This window comes from Ananas comosus, linkage group 20, assembly GCF_001540865.1.
Source record: "Ananas comosus cultivar F153 linkage group 20, ASM154086v1, whole genome shotgun sequence".
Classification (NCBI taxonomy): Eukaryota; Viridiplantae; Streptophyta; class Magnoliopsida; order Poales; family Bromeliaceae; genus Ananas; species Ananas comosus.
Window position 1 is genome coordinate 10600916 of NC_033640.1, and position 14848 is coordinate 10615763.

Sequence of the window (14848 nt, forward strand, 5' to 3'; positions counted from 1 at the left end):
ATCCCTTTTGAAGTTTTTGGGGGGACACCAAAGCACGTAAGAGTGAAACGATGAGACACCAAATTTTGCATAGTTAAACGGGGAGACACCAAAGCAAAAATAGAAAAACAATAGTTAAAATAATAATAATAAAAAAATTTAGTCACTGTTTCAATTTTAATTTCCTATGATTTCACTGATAAGCTATTTATATCTACCAATAGACTTCAAAAAACATATATTAAATTGCTTTATAATTGCTTTTTCGAAGGCTTTTCTATTTTTACTTTGGTGTCCCTCCANGATATATATCTATATATATATATATATATATATATATATATATATATATATGTTATAAATAAATAAATGAATGAATGGTCAAATTTTTTTAAATTTTTTTTTTTGTCATTTCATCATAAACAGATCCGTGCGCCACCTGGAGCTGACGCATGCATGACGCGATGGTGACCTTTTTAAGGGAGGCCACGTGTGCGATGGCGGGGGCGGGAAGGGCCGTGCCGCTTTTTGGAAAAGTCCGGTCCAGGGACGTTACGACGCGGGCCCCACAACCCCGAGAGCCGGTCAAAAGTCCCCACGCCAACGGACGGCTCTGATCGCTCCGATCGCCGAGCCCGCTCTAATGAACCAAGAAATTAGACGCACCCCGATTGGACCACCGTTTCACACCTCGTAATTCATTGCCTGCACCAGGTGTACTTTTATTTCCTCATGCACCGGGATGCAAGTGTTAATGCATGATTAACATCTTAAAATCAAAACTCAATGGAACAATTATATGCAATCTCTACCTCGGAAAAAGTTATATATATATATATATATATATATATATATATAGAATTTAAAAGCATTTTACTGCGATAACAAATAATTTCAGTAATCAATAGATATTTACTCAGTATATAATTTTTTCAAACATAGCATACATCTAATAATTAGTTAGAATTGATTTTAAGATAAACACCTCGCTTTTTGCTGCTAGTCCTTTTTAGATTGGTCGGTCTTAAAAGTAGGACGATAAACTTTTCGATACGAGCAATTTAACTCACCAAACGATATTTCGTTGAGAAGCGCATTTAGAAGTTCTTCAATAAAGTAGCGGGCGCTACTCCAATGTAGTAGCATTTTTTTTTTTTTCTTTGGTAGCGCGGTGTATTATATATAATTATACACCGGGTGCAGAAAATAGTTTCTTCAAATAAAATTTATGTTAGGTGGTAAAAGAAAAAAAAATAATAAATAAACGGAGATGGACCCACCTCACCGGCTTCTGCTCTTGTCCATTTCTTCACAACAACTCTCGGATACGGACTCTTCTTCTTTCACTGTGAGTTGAAACGGATCCGCATGATAAATTAATACCTAAAAAAACAAATATGTGAAATAGTAAAAAATGTATATATAATAAATAGACTTGTTTTTATTCTATATATTGTCTCATGTGTCACCATTTTTTTTTTTGACCAAATCCAACTCGGATCGCCTTCACTTAACTCACTTTAAATCCTCCCCATAAATTAAAAAAAAAAAAAAAAACTTTTTTTCACCAAAATATCTTTGGCCTTTTGTTACCTGCTAAAGTTTTTTTTTTTTTTTTTTTTACTTTCATTTTATACTTTGCAATCCCTGTGGCCTACATTATTAATATCAACAAGTTAAACAAGCAAAGTCGAAACTTAATTGATATATATATATATAGTGTGACAAATTAATTAAGCATGCAAGCGTTAGACTCAGTCTTGTATCACCTTCATTTTCAAACTCGATAAAATAAAAAGAATGATAGTACTGTTGAAAATTTAATGTAGAAGAGCTCAATTGGAAAGAAACTTATTAAAATTGTATATTGGAGTAAGTAAACAAATTGATTTAAAATTTCTATCCGTATAGCCCGAAAATTAAATAATATTAACTTCAAGTCATAGCTAGATAATTAACATGTGTTTCAAATGTGATTTGGTAGCTGAGTAAGGAGAATTAAATCTTATTAATGTAACATCACCCTTTCAACTCCTTTATTCAAATCGAGTATCAGCATCGAAGGAGTTCCACTGTTTACTTAAAATGGATTAAGAAAATGACAAAGAGAGGAATAATTGATCTTTGTTTCTGTGCTTCTACTGCAAAGATTTTAAGAGCTCTCATATAATATATATATATATTATATATTATTATATATAATATATATAAATAATATAAGGAGATAATTGGATTAGGTGTATCAAAACCTCACCAGCAAAAGAAAATAAAAAAAAGAGGGAGAAAAAAAAATAAAAATAACAAAAATAAAAAACCCACCAAATATTTCACTACACCTGCTCAGATAATATGATAGTGTTATTTGTTAAACAATGGTTTAAAGGGTCAGCTTATGTAGAACGAGTAGTGTTATATTTTTATTGTTGAGTACTAACATATATAACATGTACAAAATGATCACAGGGTTAGAAAAGGAAGGCCTGAAATCACAAAGAAGGATTAGGTTGTCAACTTTTAATTTGTAATTAGCACCTCAATTTTGAATTGTGGGGGGGGGGCGGGGGGGCCCGGAGACACTAGAATATTATCGATAGCACCAAGCACTTGTTGCTATCGAGTTTTTCGCTGTTAGATTTAATCCTTTGACTATTTCCACCTCTTAGATATATTATACTATTCAATCAATAACTCACTCAACCCTAGGGGACACATCATACTATTTCCACCTGTTAGATTATACTATTCAACCAATAACTCACTCAATCCTGGGGAACACACATCATACTAACCGTACATTTTTTTATGGGAATTACTCATAAAAATTCAACTTATGCCATTAAGTAAATGACACAAATTTGTGCCACTAACTCGGTGGTATAAGGGAAAATCTAAAAAAACAGAGATTTATTTTTTCTTATTTGATTTCACACCTATGCTTGTGCCACTAAGTTAGAGGCATAAATTTGAACCACCAATTAAGTGGCACAAGGTGAATTTTTATGTTTGCGCTAGGAGTGCACCGTTCATCTCCTGGTATACATATTTATATTTAAATAATCCCAGTGAACATTTTTTTTTTTTAACTCTCTCTGATTTACGTTTTTTTTTTCGGGGTGTATTAGAAGATAAATGGATGTTAGATATTACTATAATATATCTAATTCGATTATTATTTTTGATCCGACCTTATGATATTTATCGTGGTTCACAAAACACGATAATCCAAAAACCGGGAAACTACNCTCTCTCTCTCTCTCTCTCTTTATATATATATATATATATATATATATATATATATATGCTAGGTTTCATTTTTATTAAAATATAGCAGTATAACTGTTTAACTTCTGACCTAGGGCTATTCTGAGCTCATGATGGCAATCCTTGATTTATTTTATTAATTTTAGAGGAGAGGGGCTTGGGCAAGCTTCTATATATTAGTTGGTTTAAGTAACAACTAATTTACTAAATTTATTATTTATTTCCCCTAAAGATCTAAGCTAAAGAACATATGCCATATAGCAATGAATCTCCTAACTAATTGATTGTTCTTCTCTAACAAGGAGATTGTAGGTACGTAGTACTTTTCTTAAAAGCCATAGTTTTTGGAATTACTTCTTTGCTTCAAGAAGCACAAGTTAAAAAGTATTTCTCTATTTTCAAAAACTAAAAATTAAATATTTGATAAACAATACAGTTTGAACTGCGCTAGGGCTCTAACTTCAATGGTTGTAGCCTCCACACTTAAAAAGAGTGGTTGTGAATTCAAATGTTAATTGTGAAAATTCAGTAAGCATGCAAGTGACAAATATCTGAAATATAACAGTATTACCACATCACCGTAGCCTCAATCAATCAAATTGTGTCGCTAAAATTCACCATCCCCTCATTTCTTCAAAAAAAACATTATTGTACTTTTTTCTTTGGAAAAAAAGAATTTGCTTAGTTTGAGACATAAATGTTACGGTAGAACTGCTACCCTCTCTCTAAATATATATATGAAAAATAATAATTTGAGCCCCAAAAGCATAAGATAGGATTAGAGCAACAAGGCACAACTAGCATATATTTCTTACTTAAAAACTGAAGGTGAACTTGGAAACTTCAAGATATATATCCTATAAGACTAGTTATCACCTTCCTTGCCCACAAGGCTATAACATTCATATACTGATTGTACTACACAATCCAGATTCAGACCCAAGCTACAATCAGATTACAAAGGGTTTTTTTTTTTTTTTTTTTAATATTTTCAGCACATTTTGATGCAATGCTAGAGTGAAAATTTCCAGTTGTGGTGGTGAAAAACAGAAGCACATTTTGATGCAGTGGCATTCCCTCTGCCACAATATGCTCATGCCAAGCAAAAGCTAAAAGAGGTTTCAATTGTCACAATGCAAAATATTTTACACTTGTCCTTTAGGAGAGGGTAGCACCAATTGGAAGATGCCGCATTAAAAAAAAAAAAATAGAAATTACCTCAAACAGGTCATTACAGAAACTTTAAAGAAAATAAGAAACAGATAGTGCAACTTGAGGAAGATAAGATTAAGAATTAATTACTCCATAAGAATTACAGTGCAATAGGTTCTCAGTCAGCCCAAAAGGCTTCTTCATATTCCATACAGAATAATGATAGTTAAAGACAGTCACAGGAGTAACTAAAAGAAAGCATCATAGAGAATTGCTCATACAGTAAATCCTGCTAAAAAGATGTAGATCATTGTTGACACCAAAATGTAATTGGATTACTCCTGAAGGGCTTGAATGTCTCTGAAAACACTGAGCAAGGAGTCGCAAATAGTATAAAACATACAGCAAGATTCTAGGACCGTTATACAGGATATGCTCTAGATCTTATAGATGAGATCTTTAAGCATAAAAGCCAGCAAAAAGACAAGATCACAGCCAGATTCCGGTAGCAAGTAATACTTAAGGTTAAGGTAATTAGCCATAAGCTGGAAAAAAAGATGGCTTTTACAAGATGGAGACTGTTTCAGGATCTTGGCATGGTAAGGGTGTTAACAATCACTATGCAAAATAAATTAAGATATATAGGCTTCTATTCTGAGAAAGGTCAGACTTCAGGAAGCACATCATCAAAATTCATCAGGTAAAGATATAACATTGCAAAGAGAATGTAACATCCTGAGTAGTTAAGGGAGGAGTCATGGCTAAGTAGATAATAATATAGAAGAGTAATAATAAATAGGGAATAAAAGAACGAGAGTTGAGAAAGAGCTTATGGAGGTCTGATGAAGACCGCTCATGGAGGTAGCAGCCAAGGCGAACGGTGGTCGAAGCGGCGAAGAACGAGAAGGCGACAGCTTAGGCTCATCCGGAACGCATCGAGGAGCCTAATAGGATCTAGGCAAACAAAGTGGTTGGGAGGGCATACTTAAACCTACTTAACGGATCGTGTGGTCGGAAGCGACGGATCCGACCGTAAAGCCAATGAGACAAGCCAACACATGCATCCGAGCTGAGGTCGAATTATCAAGAGGCGTTCCGGTCCAAGGCCGTTCTTCCATTGCATCAGCTCAGTCTAAGAGCCCAAAATTCCTCACAGATTGAAGCCTTGGTGGCCCATTTACCATTTTATTAACTTTTACAACTGAGTCTCCTATTTTGTACTATTTTACATTTTAGTACATATAAAATAGTATAAATAGTAAATGTACCAGGGAAAGGGATAGCAATGAATGAAATGAATTAACACTTTCTTTCTCCCCAATAATTCTTCTTCTTCCTCCCAGCTTTTCCCAATTTCCTCTCCTCTCTTCTCTATCTCCAATCTACTCCTAATCTGATCTCTGTCTCTGTATTCTCTCCTTCCCCCCTTTTTCTCACCCAATTTCCTCAAATTCCCAATTTGAGCCTCACCATCATCCCCGCCGCTGACCGCGTCTGAGAGCATTCTCATCACCGGCGGGTTGTAGCGAGTCCAGGATATTACAGAGAAGTAGAAATATTGTAAAATTGAGGGAAGAATTCAGAAATATTGTGTCTATTTAAAGGAATGGAAAAATGAAACAGAAAAGCATCTCAAATTGTTAATAGATGTAACTCATTATAAAGTAGCTGAAAAATATCCGAGATACAAAAGCCAGAAATTATAACCCAGTAAAAATCAAAAGGAAAAGGGTTATGCACAGAAAGGTATAATTAATGACCTCACACTTGACAATTAACACTTCATATACAGGAGTCTAAAGTGAAAAATGGATGAAATGGAGAATGAAGGAAGACGAAGTTATTGTGAGTCTGCGACTAGGCTCATTAGTCATGGCTTGTGGTGAGCGGTCTCTCTCCTATCTGGTTATAGAGGTAAAATTCTCAAATAATGAAGTTAACATTTACACGCACTTAGCAATAAAAATGCCAAGTATGCATGCCAAAGACAACTAGAAAACCTTCGATAGGATGTATGCATTTGGTGCATCTGATTTGACTAGTTTGAGGCTAATATAAAGCTTGCAGCTGAAATGAGTTGTCGAAGAACGTGTATCAGCTGTGACATAATATAACAAGTTTTGCATGGTTAGATTCTAACCTTGCAGTTTCGATTATGCAGGCTATTCCTCTCCTCACTACCTCTGGTTTCCCATTTCCTGGTTTTGCGGTGAATAGCAAGAGAAACTAATCAAGTTGCATTCAAACACCAGGAATATAGCTTAAACGAAAAAAGTCATTCATGCCATATTTTCTAGCCAGATAACAATAAAATTTTACCAAAACACCTCTAAGGAGATAGATATAACAACTCAAGGATGGCCAGGTAATCTTAGAAGAAGTTGCCTTCCATTTCATGGGTCATTATCCTTAAAAGCCTTCCATCTTGCGGGCCATTATTCTTAAAAGCATTCCATCTTGTGGGCCATTACTCTTAAAAGAATTCAAGTCCGTTATCATTCAGAATCTCTATAAAAACATTTTGAACAATAAAACCTGACAGTAAGAGGAGCATACTACCATCTTTTTTGACTTGGTTGAAGTATACCATTGACAATTTTAAGTAGAACCTATGAAACAGTCAGTTGAAGAGATATGCAACGCCTTTACCTGAAGAGTGAAAAAGAACAAAAAGAAAAAGAGGTAAAAACATTAAGCAATCACTCTAAAAGGGCAAGCAGAAAGAAAAAGGATACTAAAGTATAGAAAACTCGCCTAGATTTATCACAGTTTGCACTTTGCGCCCCATCTATTATCCAACCACACAGATAATGCTTCAATTTATTAGAAAATTCTGCACTTTATCTCCCTATGGAAGGGAGTAAAGTTTTCATGGTTTATAAACCTAAGGGTTATCCATATATTTTGATTACCCAAGGGAAGTAAAGTGCAGACTGCCGTATATCCAGGGGTTTCTTTGTATTTTAGTCAAATAAGAGATAAAAACATAGCTACTCACTTATGTTCCTAAATACTCAATAATATCGTCATCATGCAGCAAATCATCTAGGCCACTTAAGGAAGGACTGCCAATCCCGATGAAATCTAAGGACAACCCTTCGAACGAACTGCCAACAAACTTATCTGGTTCATTGTAGAAAGGTTCATCCATGAATGGATGCATGTCGCCAGCAACTGCATTGGAATTTCCGCTAGTTGCCAATGCATGTCCCGTAAAAACATTACTACTATGAACCGGTACCTCAGAAACCAATGTTCTCATCTGCTGATCAATTACATTAGACTGGAGCTGTTGTTTTCCTTGTGAGGGCCCATAATAATTAGATGGAGAGACAAATTCAATTCTACTGCCAGATTGAAGAGTGCCTCGAGACTCCAATAAATCATTTTCAGTATACTGTAAAGGCTGTCCTCCCATATACATGTTTATTGGAGGGACATCATGAGGAATACTTGCATAATTATTAACCCCAGTTTCAGGAACAATAATCTGGTTTTGAAGATCTTCATGATGCTGTGAAGTTTGATACGTACGATTCACTCGATCAAAACTAACTGGCTGATAAGCCGCAACCGGCACGTATGTGTGATTCATATTTGGCATCCCATTTCGCAAATTCTCTTGTCGGTTTTCATCCTGAGTGGCTTCTGCCTGCTGCTCAACAAGTGCCGAACTCATGTCACCTGACCTTTTTCTCTTTCTCGGTTCAGTAACTTGCTCTGCATCTTTAGGCGAACTGTTTTCCTTCTTTTTTGAACTTGAAGTTTCCCCACTAGTATTCGCAACCAAATTCGGATTTCTCTCCTCAAAGCCATCGACATCATATTCGCTACTACTACTATTTGTATCCTCCCTGCGCTCCCCATGACCACTACGTTGACTTATTTCAGATACCCCATTATCACTACTTAGCTGGTGAAGGGCCATTTCTTCTTTGTTTAACACTCCTAGCCAAATCAAGCTCTCTTTCGCGCTCATCTTATCCTGCAAACACTTGGATTTCCGTACATGCGTTTTAATCTTCTCAACGTTAGGAGACATGTGCTTGATCACACCAGTCAAAACCCCAACTTTCCATAACTTCTTAAGGTCATGCGGCTTCTTATAAGGCGGGCTCATACCCTTTGGTAAGCCCAAAGGAGCCCACCACTCCTCATTACCCGTCGGCCACCATGGGGGAGGAACCCCCTTCTCTAAAGGATATTTACGCTGAGGTGGGTTGCAATGCTGCATTAAAGAAGAAAGGAGAGAGCCCAAAGTAGCATCTTGAAGATCCATTAGACTATGAAGATTTTTACTTCCATTACTAAGAGAATTTTCAGCAGCAAAGTTCTCCGCCTCATACTTCGCTATAGCCGCTGGCCCGTTCTTATCAAACTTAACCTTCTCCTTCCACCAAGCTCGAATATTATCAGAAGCCCCGCTAACTGGTTTTCCTTTTTCGGGTATTATTCCGTAGACGAACCCGCGTACATTGCACACCTCCATCAATTTTAACATGTATTTAAGGATCCCGTCTTGGGCCCGCGACATCTTCTTCCTTCGAGCTTGATCAGAGGTGGGTTTAGTCTTAGTTTTGTCCGAAGAAGCCAGCTGAGAAGCGAGCTTCTGCCGCTCCTTGATCCTCCTGAGCTTAATTTGGTCTTTCCACATGCGCCTCGTGAGGTCTTCCGCATCGATTTCTTCATCACTAACGTCATTCTCCGTCAGGTTTTCGCACCTCACACCATCCACCTCGAAATCCGAACTATCACCCAAATCGGTAGCAATGATTGCTAGGTGATCCATAAAAAATCTGCCCTTTTTTTTTTTTCTTTTTTTCTTTTTTTCTTTTTTGACAAACCAATCGACTCTTCCTCTATTAGACTGACAAATCCTTCAAAGGGAAGAACTTACAAGGTAGCATTCAAGCCCTGGAGAGAGAAATGGACCGAATTAAACACAATAAGACAAATTACATAGAATGACATTTTTCTCCAAGCTGACATAAATCTAACCCTTCCACAGGCATCATTAAGAATGCAAAAATTAACAAGCTTCAGAAATTCAGCGCCATCTGAATAATCCCTAATTCAAAGTTTCCTACAAATCGTGCTAACCAGTTTAATAATCTCTAACCCTAGCATATGTAGTCCTATTAAAAGCGTAATCTAGTCTAATACAAACGATTCTAAGAGCTTCTTTCAACAGTAAAAATTTAGTAAAAAACTATTAAAAAATCCCACCTTTTCAAAAACCCCAATCATCCCCAGCGACTAATATAATAAATCGATACAAAAACTAATAAAAACCATCGAATTAATCACCGAAAACACAAAAAGAGTTAGAAAGCTCATCCCTTTCATCGAATAAATAAAAAAACCCCACCTTTGCAACTCCAATAACAACTCACCACAATCAAAACAAGTTTTACGAGTCGATTCTAGATCATTCAAAGATGTAAACAATCGAGATTAGAGACTCCGACGAACAAACGCAAAGAGAGCAAAACCCCACAAAAATAGGGAATAAGAGGTCCACGAATCAATACCGAATTGGAGACGGAAGCAGCTCCTCTTCCTAGGGTTTCGAGCCCGACGATTTCGCCCGAGGGTTTTCTCTCGTCCCTCTTTAATCTCTCCTTCCGCGGTGGATCGAAACGAGCGACGAAACTGAACGACAGCGGGGATTGAAATTTGCAATTGGAGACGACGATGCCCGTGAAATTACCTTTTTACCCCCACAACTTTGGAAAAATCACTCTAGACCCACTCGGTGGGATTATTTTATTGTTATTTCGATGCAGTGCACCTGTTCAAGCAGAATCAAGTTCAATGGACCGAATCCTTCAAAGCCGCCCCCTTTTTTATGGTAATAATAAAAAATTTATAATGCGAATTTTGATGCACGTTACTTGGGAAATTACTAATTTTGAGCTTGGTACGTATTAATTAGTTGACTTCTATTTTTTGCTTCATACTTTGAACCTTTGTCGCATGAATATATGAAGAGAAAAATGTACTGCAAGTATTAAAAACCTCCTAAATGCGTAATTTACTAAGCATGCTCGTAATAAAAATTATTAACTATGATTGAGCTCTTTCTATACAAAAATATTAAAGGATTTAACTATTCATTTACATATCTAATTACTAAATTAGCTCGAAAAATAAAGTGTTAATATATATATATATATATATATATATATATATATATATATATATATATATATATATATAAAAAGAGTGGCATTGTGCCTAGTTGTCGCGCACCAATAGTAAATATTCCCGTTTATTATATAGGCATTAACAGCTGTATGTCGCATATATGATGCTGGTATCTTTGCCGCCTCTTACTCGACATAACAAAGAGAGAGAGAAACTATTATTCAAGCTAATCCACAACGAATATTCAACTGTAGATTTAATCTACAGGTGATAATAATAAATCAATTAAGGGCTTTTTTGGCAAATAGCCCCCTGATAAATTTTATTTGCAAAAATAGTCCCGTCCAAAAATTATTTGCAAAAATGGTCCTGCCCCTGCCACGCCAGCGCCACGTCAGCGCCACGCGGGCAGGACGAGCCCAGATGTTTAAGTTGAACACGGTGAACCATTCACCGTGTTCAATACAAGATTTTTGTATTGGACACGGTGAATGATTCACCGTGTTCAACTTAACCATCTGGCCCAGCCCTGCCCGCGTGGCGCTGACGTGGCGCTTGCGTGGCGGGACCATGGTCATTTTTGCAAATAAATTTTTGACAGGGTCAAATTTTAAAAATTTTTTTTGTAAGGAGACTATTTGCAAAAAAAGTCCATCAATTAATGTTTGGAATGACGCGGAGGGCCTCTTACTTGGTTACAATTTGGATGAGAGACTCTCTCCAGTTGATACTGGAATCTCTCCCTTCTGCTCCCAGATTATAGATATACAATGAGTATCAAATCTTTCGGACCAAAAAACCAAAAATATAAAACGTCACATTATGAGCTCTTGTGATGATATATGTGTTAAAATTTGATTGACTTGAAAGTTGTGGTACACGCATGTATTACTTGAGTTTTTTTTTAGTCCGCGGAATCTAGCCTAGGATGTATATATGATACTATATAATAATTTAGAAAAAAAGAACAGATCTAATAGGAATTTATATTTCTGTTTTGCTGTGAAACTCTGGAAATTATATTTTAACAGAATCAATACAATCGGATTAAGCACATTTCTACCGGGGTATTCAAATCTAGTTAATATCGGATTTTACAGGGGGTTACAGCGAGAGGCCTCAATTACAAAAAAAAAAAAGGAGATAGATTCGTACTGGGTCCAGTTTGGGCCTTAGTAGAAAAGCCTAGTTTAGGAAGAGAAGGAGCCTATGGAATGTGTGGGGCCCAACTTATCGGGCCGGTACTAGAGCGCTGCGACGAGGTTTAAAACATAGGATTGGGTCGAGTCCGGCCCAATAAAAGTCAAAAGCCTAGTACCAAACTGCACTGCGGCATTGGCGTATTGCTTCTCCCATTTTCTCGCATCAGTTCAATGGCGGGGAAAGGCGCCGAGGAAGAAGACGACTACATGGGCGACCTCTCCCTCTTCCTCCCTCCCGACCTCTCCTCCTCCTCCTCCTCCTCCTCCTCCACGAGGGTAAACCCAACCATAACCCTAACCCTAACCCTGATCCTAAGTCTTTTACGGTTCTGGAAAACGCTAACCCTAGCTTGTGCCGTGCCCATCAGAAACTCGGGTCCAAGGAGCGGCTCCTGCCGCAACAGGCGAAGCCGAAGAGGCCGAGGGGGCTGAGCTGGCAGGAGCAGCGGCGGCTCGAGCGCGAGCGGAGGCAGCGGGAGGAGGACGAGCGCACCGTGGCGGGGCTCGACGCGGCGATCCCCGAGACCAACGTCGGGTTCAAGCTCCTGCGCCGGATGGGGTTCAGCCCCGGCTCGGCGCTCGGGAAGGACGGGGCCGGCCGGGCCGAGCCGGTCGCGCTGGAGATCCGGCGCTCGAGGGCCGGGATCGGGGCGGCGTCGCCGGCGGAGGAGGCGGCGCGTCGGGGGAGGGAGGCGGCGGAGAGGACGCGGCGGATGGAGGAGGAGATGGCGGCGGAGTTCGGGTCGCGGCAGCGGAGGCAGTGGAGGACCCGCCGCGTCGTCGCGGATTACAGGAAGGCGGATGCGGCGCTCGCCCAATTGGAGAATAGGGAGATCGTCGAGGAGCCGCTGCCGACGGAAGATGCCGATGCAAACATGAAGGCGGAGGGCACGGCCGTGGCGGCGGCAGAGGAGGAGGAGGAGGAGGAGAAGGAAGAAGAAGAAGTGATCACTGAAGAGGTATATGATTTTGCTGTTCTCGTTAAAGAGAAGCTCTCAGAGCTTGTAAAGCTAGCTTCTTTTAGAATGATCATAGTGCCGCGCCACACTCATTCGGTTCCTAGCCATAATGAAAAGTTGCTAGTTGTTACAAGAAACTTCGATCCTTTTGAAGTGTTATTGATAGAATACATGAACGCCAATCCATCATTGTGGAAGTACTAGCTGAAAAATATTAGTAGTAGTAGTAGTCGTAGTAATAGCAGCTGTTTGAAGGTAATTGCCTATTAGCGGAGCTTCTGCAGAAATGCCGTTTCACGAGCTTTTTAGAAGAAGCTTTTATTGGCAGCTTTCTAGGGCAGGTAGAAATATGCGCTTCAACTTGGAGCCTTTGACTGGCTCTCCAAAGCTTATTTCGCCAGCTTTCTCCTTCGTACTCCAACTAGAGAAGCTGTTCTAGAATTCGGGGGCCAAATAAGCACTTACCTTAAAGTCGCCCTGTATCTTTGGAGGAATTTTATTGTACTGTTTTGGTTTTTGAGTGTTGTCGGTCCCTAAAGTAGGATTAATATTATGAAAGTTGCCTCACAGGATTTGCACGAGTTATTGACCAAACTGAGAGATGAACATCGCTACTGCCTTTATTGTGGATGCCAGGTAAATAGTGTGCTTCAAAGTGTCTATAGCTTCGTTAGGATTTTTTTCTTTTTTATGATTCTGTTTATCTTTTTGGTAAGCAAGTTAATATGCGATCATTCAATTTCCCAATCTTACTACTGAGGTTTAAATTTTTGATTGCCATAAATAAATTATGCTGGGCCAAAATTGGAGGCTTATACTCTGCTATAGGTGGGGGGGCTATTACTGTTCATCTTGCTGAAGGAAACCACCCTTCTCCTTTCTCTTTTGTTTTCTGTTTTTTGTATTTCAGTATGAGTCCGCAGAGGCACTGGCGACCAACTGTCCCGGAGTGAATGAAGATGACCACTGAACACTAGCTTTTTAAAGGCCTTTAAGCGGATGCCTGCCTCTGCTACTAAATGGGGCCAATCTTCCAGGTATTGGTTTGGCATTTGTTCCTGCAACCTTTTGAGCAACGAAGAATTGCAACATATGACATCAGTATCTAATGACTTTGTATAAGTTCCTTCTCGTGGTGTGCTGACAGCCCTTAAAGCGTATTGCAAATTCACAGATCTGGCATGCAGCAATACTTAATTCCGGTCGATCAGAGCCAGGTAGGCTAAGTCGACTAATATAGATAGCGGTGATGGCTATAGCATTCAAAGAGGTGAACAAGTGGCTGAGTCTACGGTCGGAGCGCGTGTGCGAACACCCTTGTGGTGTGTTGTGATGGAAACCGGGCAACAGTATCATCTCTTTTACGTTTTTGGCTCGGAGGGCCTTGATGTATTGTGGGAAGCTTACTTCTGGTCTCTATTTTCGCTTGCTTTTCAGATTACGCATAATAGTTCGGTTATCTTTTGTTGGTACTTGAGCACCATTTGTATGCTAGGATAGTGGAGTGCGCTTTCCATTTCATATCAGTAAAGCCATTTTTGGTGTTCACAATTGCATGACAACTAAACTCAGCCAGTCTGATATTTCAGCAAGCGTAAGCATTATCTCAGTTGATAAACATTCCTTAGTTGAAGGATCTACTTGAATGCAAAGAAGAAACCGTAAACCGCAGAAAATGTCCTTTTAACCAGATGTTTCGCCACCTGATTCATACGACCAAAACTAATAACAAGACACTACCAGTGGCCTTGCATTATTTAACTCAATCATATAATCACAGAAGCTGCTAGAAAGAAACAAACGTAATATCACTCAGCAACTGCAAACCTACATAGAGGAAGCATCAACAAGAAAGAAACGGAAAAGAACATGAAGCTAAGACCCTTAGAGCAACATACTTAGTAGGTTCTACACAGATAAAATGTGTTCTGAGATACATCCATGGGATCACAAGCGAATTCACGACATTAACGAGGGAGGAACAAAACCAAAGCCACATACCCCCATGACTTTGGAACAAAACCTCAGATCATCCCACGGTCTACAGAGACCAGTTCATGCCGTGACCCGAGGGCTCGAACCCCCGACCTGAGCCATGATCCAGGTGTGGCCCGTTTCCTTGCAGGGCTAACTCGAGCTCACCGGAGA

General features: G+C 38.9%; 3 protein-coding genes across 10 annotated transcripts in view; 1 reads left to right on the plus strand and 2 right to left on the minus strand.

The window, feature by feature from the left end:
• Positions 4513-10109, minus strand: LOC109725714 (ETHYLENE INSENSITIVE 3-like 3 protein). Of its 4 annotated transcripts, XR_002220324.1 has the most exons (5): positions 9924-10109; positions 7391-9306; positions 6952-7041; positions 6533-6590; positions 4513-6294 (listed from the first exon to the last, which is right to left on the minus strand). XR_002220324.1 is itself a non-coding variant. In XM_020255021.1 (3 exons), the coding sequence occupies exon 2, from the start codon at positions 9179-9181 to the stop codon at positions 7391-7393; it is 1791 nt and encodes a 596-aa protein (XP_020110610.1). In that variant the 5' UTR covers positions 9182-9306; positions 9924-10109; the 3' UTR covers positions 4518-7041. The 4 variants fall into 4 exon arrangements, 1 of the variants encoding a protein (XP_020110610.1); XR_002220323.1 differs by having other exon boundaries at positions 4513-6590; XR_002220322.1 differs by having other exon boundaries at positions 4518-6294; positions 6533-7041.
• On the plus strand, positions 11680-14267 carry LOC109725703 (G patch domain-containing protein 11). 5 transcript variants are annotated; one of them, XR_002220319.1, is made up of 5 exons: positions 11712-12017; positions 12110-12700; positions 13271-13336; positions 13611-13737; positions 13848-14267. XR_002220319.1 is itself a non-coding variant. In XM_020255000.1 (4 exons), exons 1-4 carry the CDS (start codon positions 11913-11915, stop codon positions 13668-13670), a joined length of 822 nt encoding a protein of 273 aa, XP_020110589.1. In that variant the 5' UTR covers positions 11714-11912; the 3' UTR covers positions 13671-14267. The 5 variants fall into 5 exon arrangements, 2 of the variants coding, with proteins under 2 accessions (XP_020110588.1, XP_020110589.1); XR_002220318.1 differs by having other exon boundaries at positions 11719-12017; positions 13875-14267; XR_002220317.1 differs by having other exon boundaries at positions 11680-12017; positions 13271-13737; positions 13875-14267.
• Positions 14424-14848, minus strand: part of LOC109725702 (squamosa promoter-binding-like protein 14) — a 2911-nt gene continuing 2486 nt past the window's right edge. The window contains exon 3 of the mRNA XM_020254998.1: positions 14424-14848. This exon is cut by the window's right edge and continues 471 nt beyond it. Within this exon, the coding sequence (XP_020110587.1) occupies positions 14742-14848 (107 nt within the window). The 3' untranslated portion in view covers positions 14424-14741.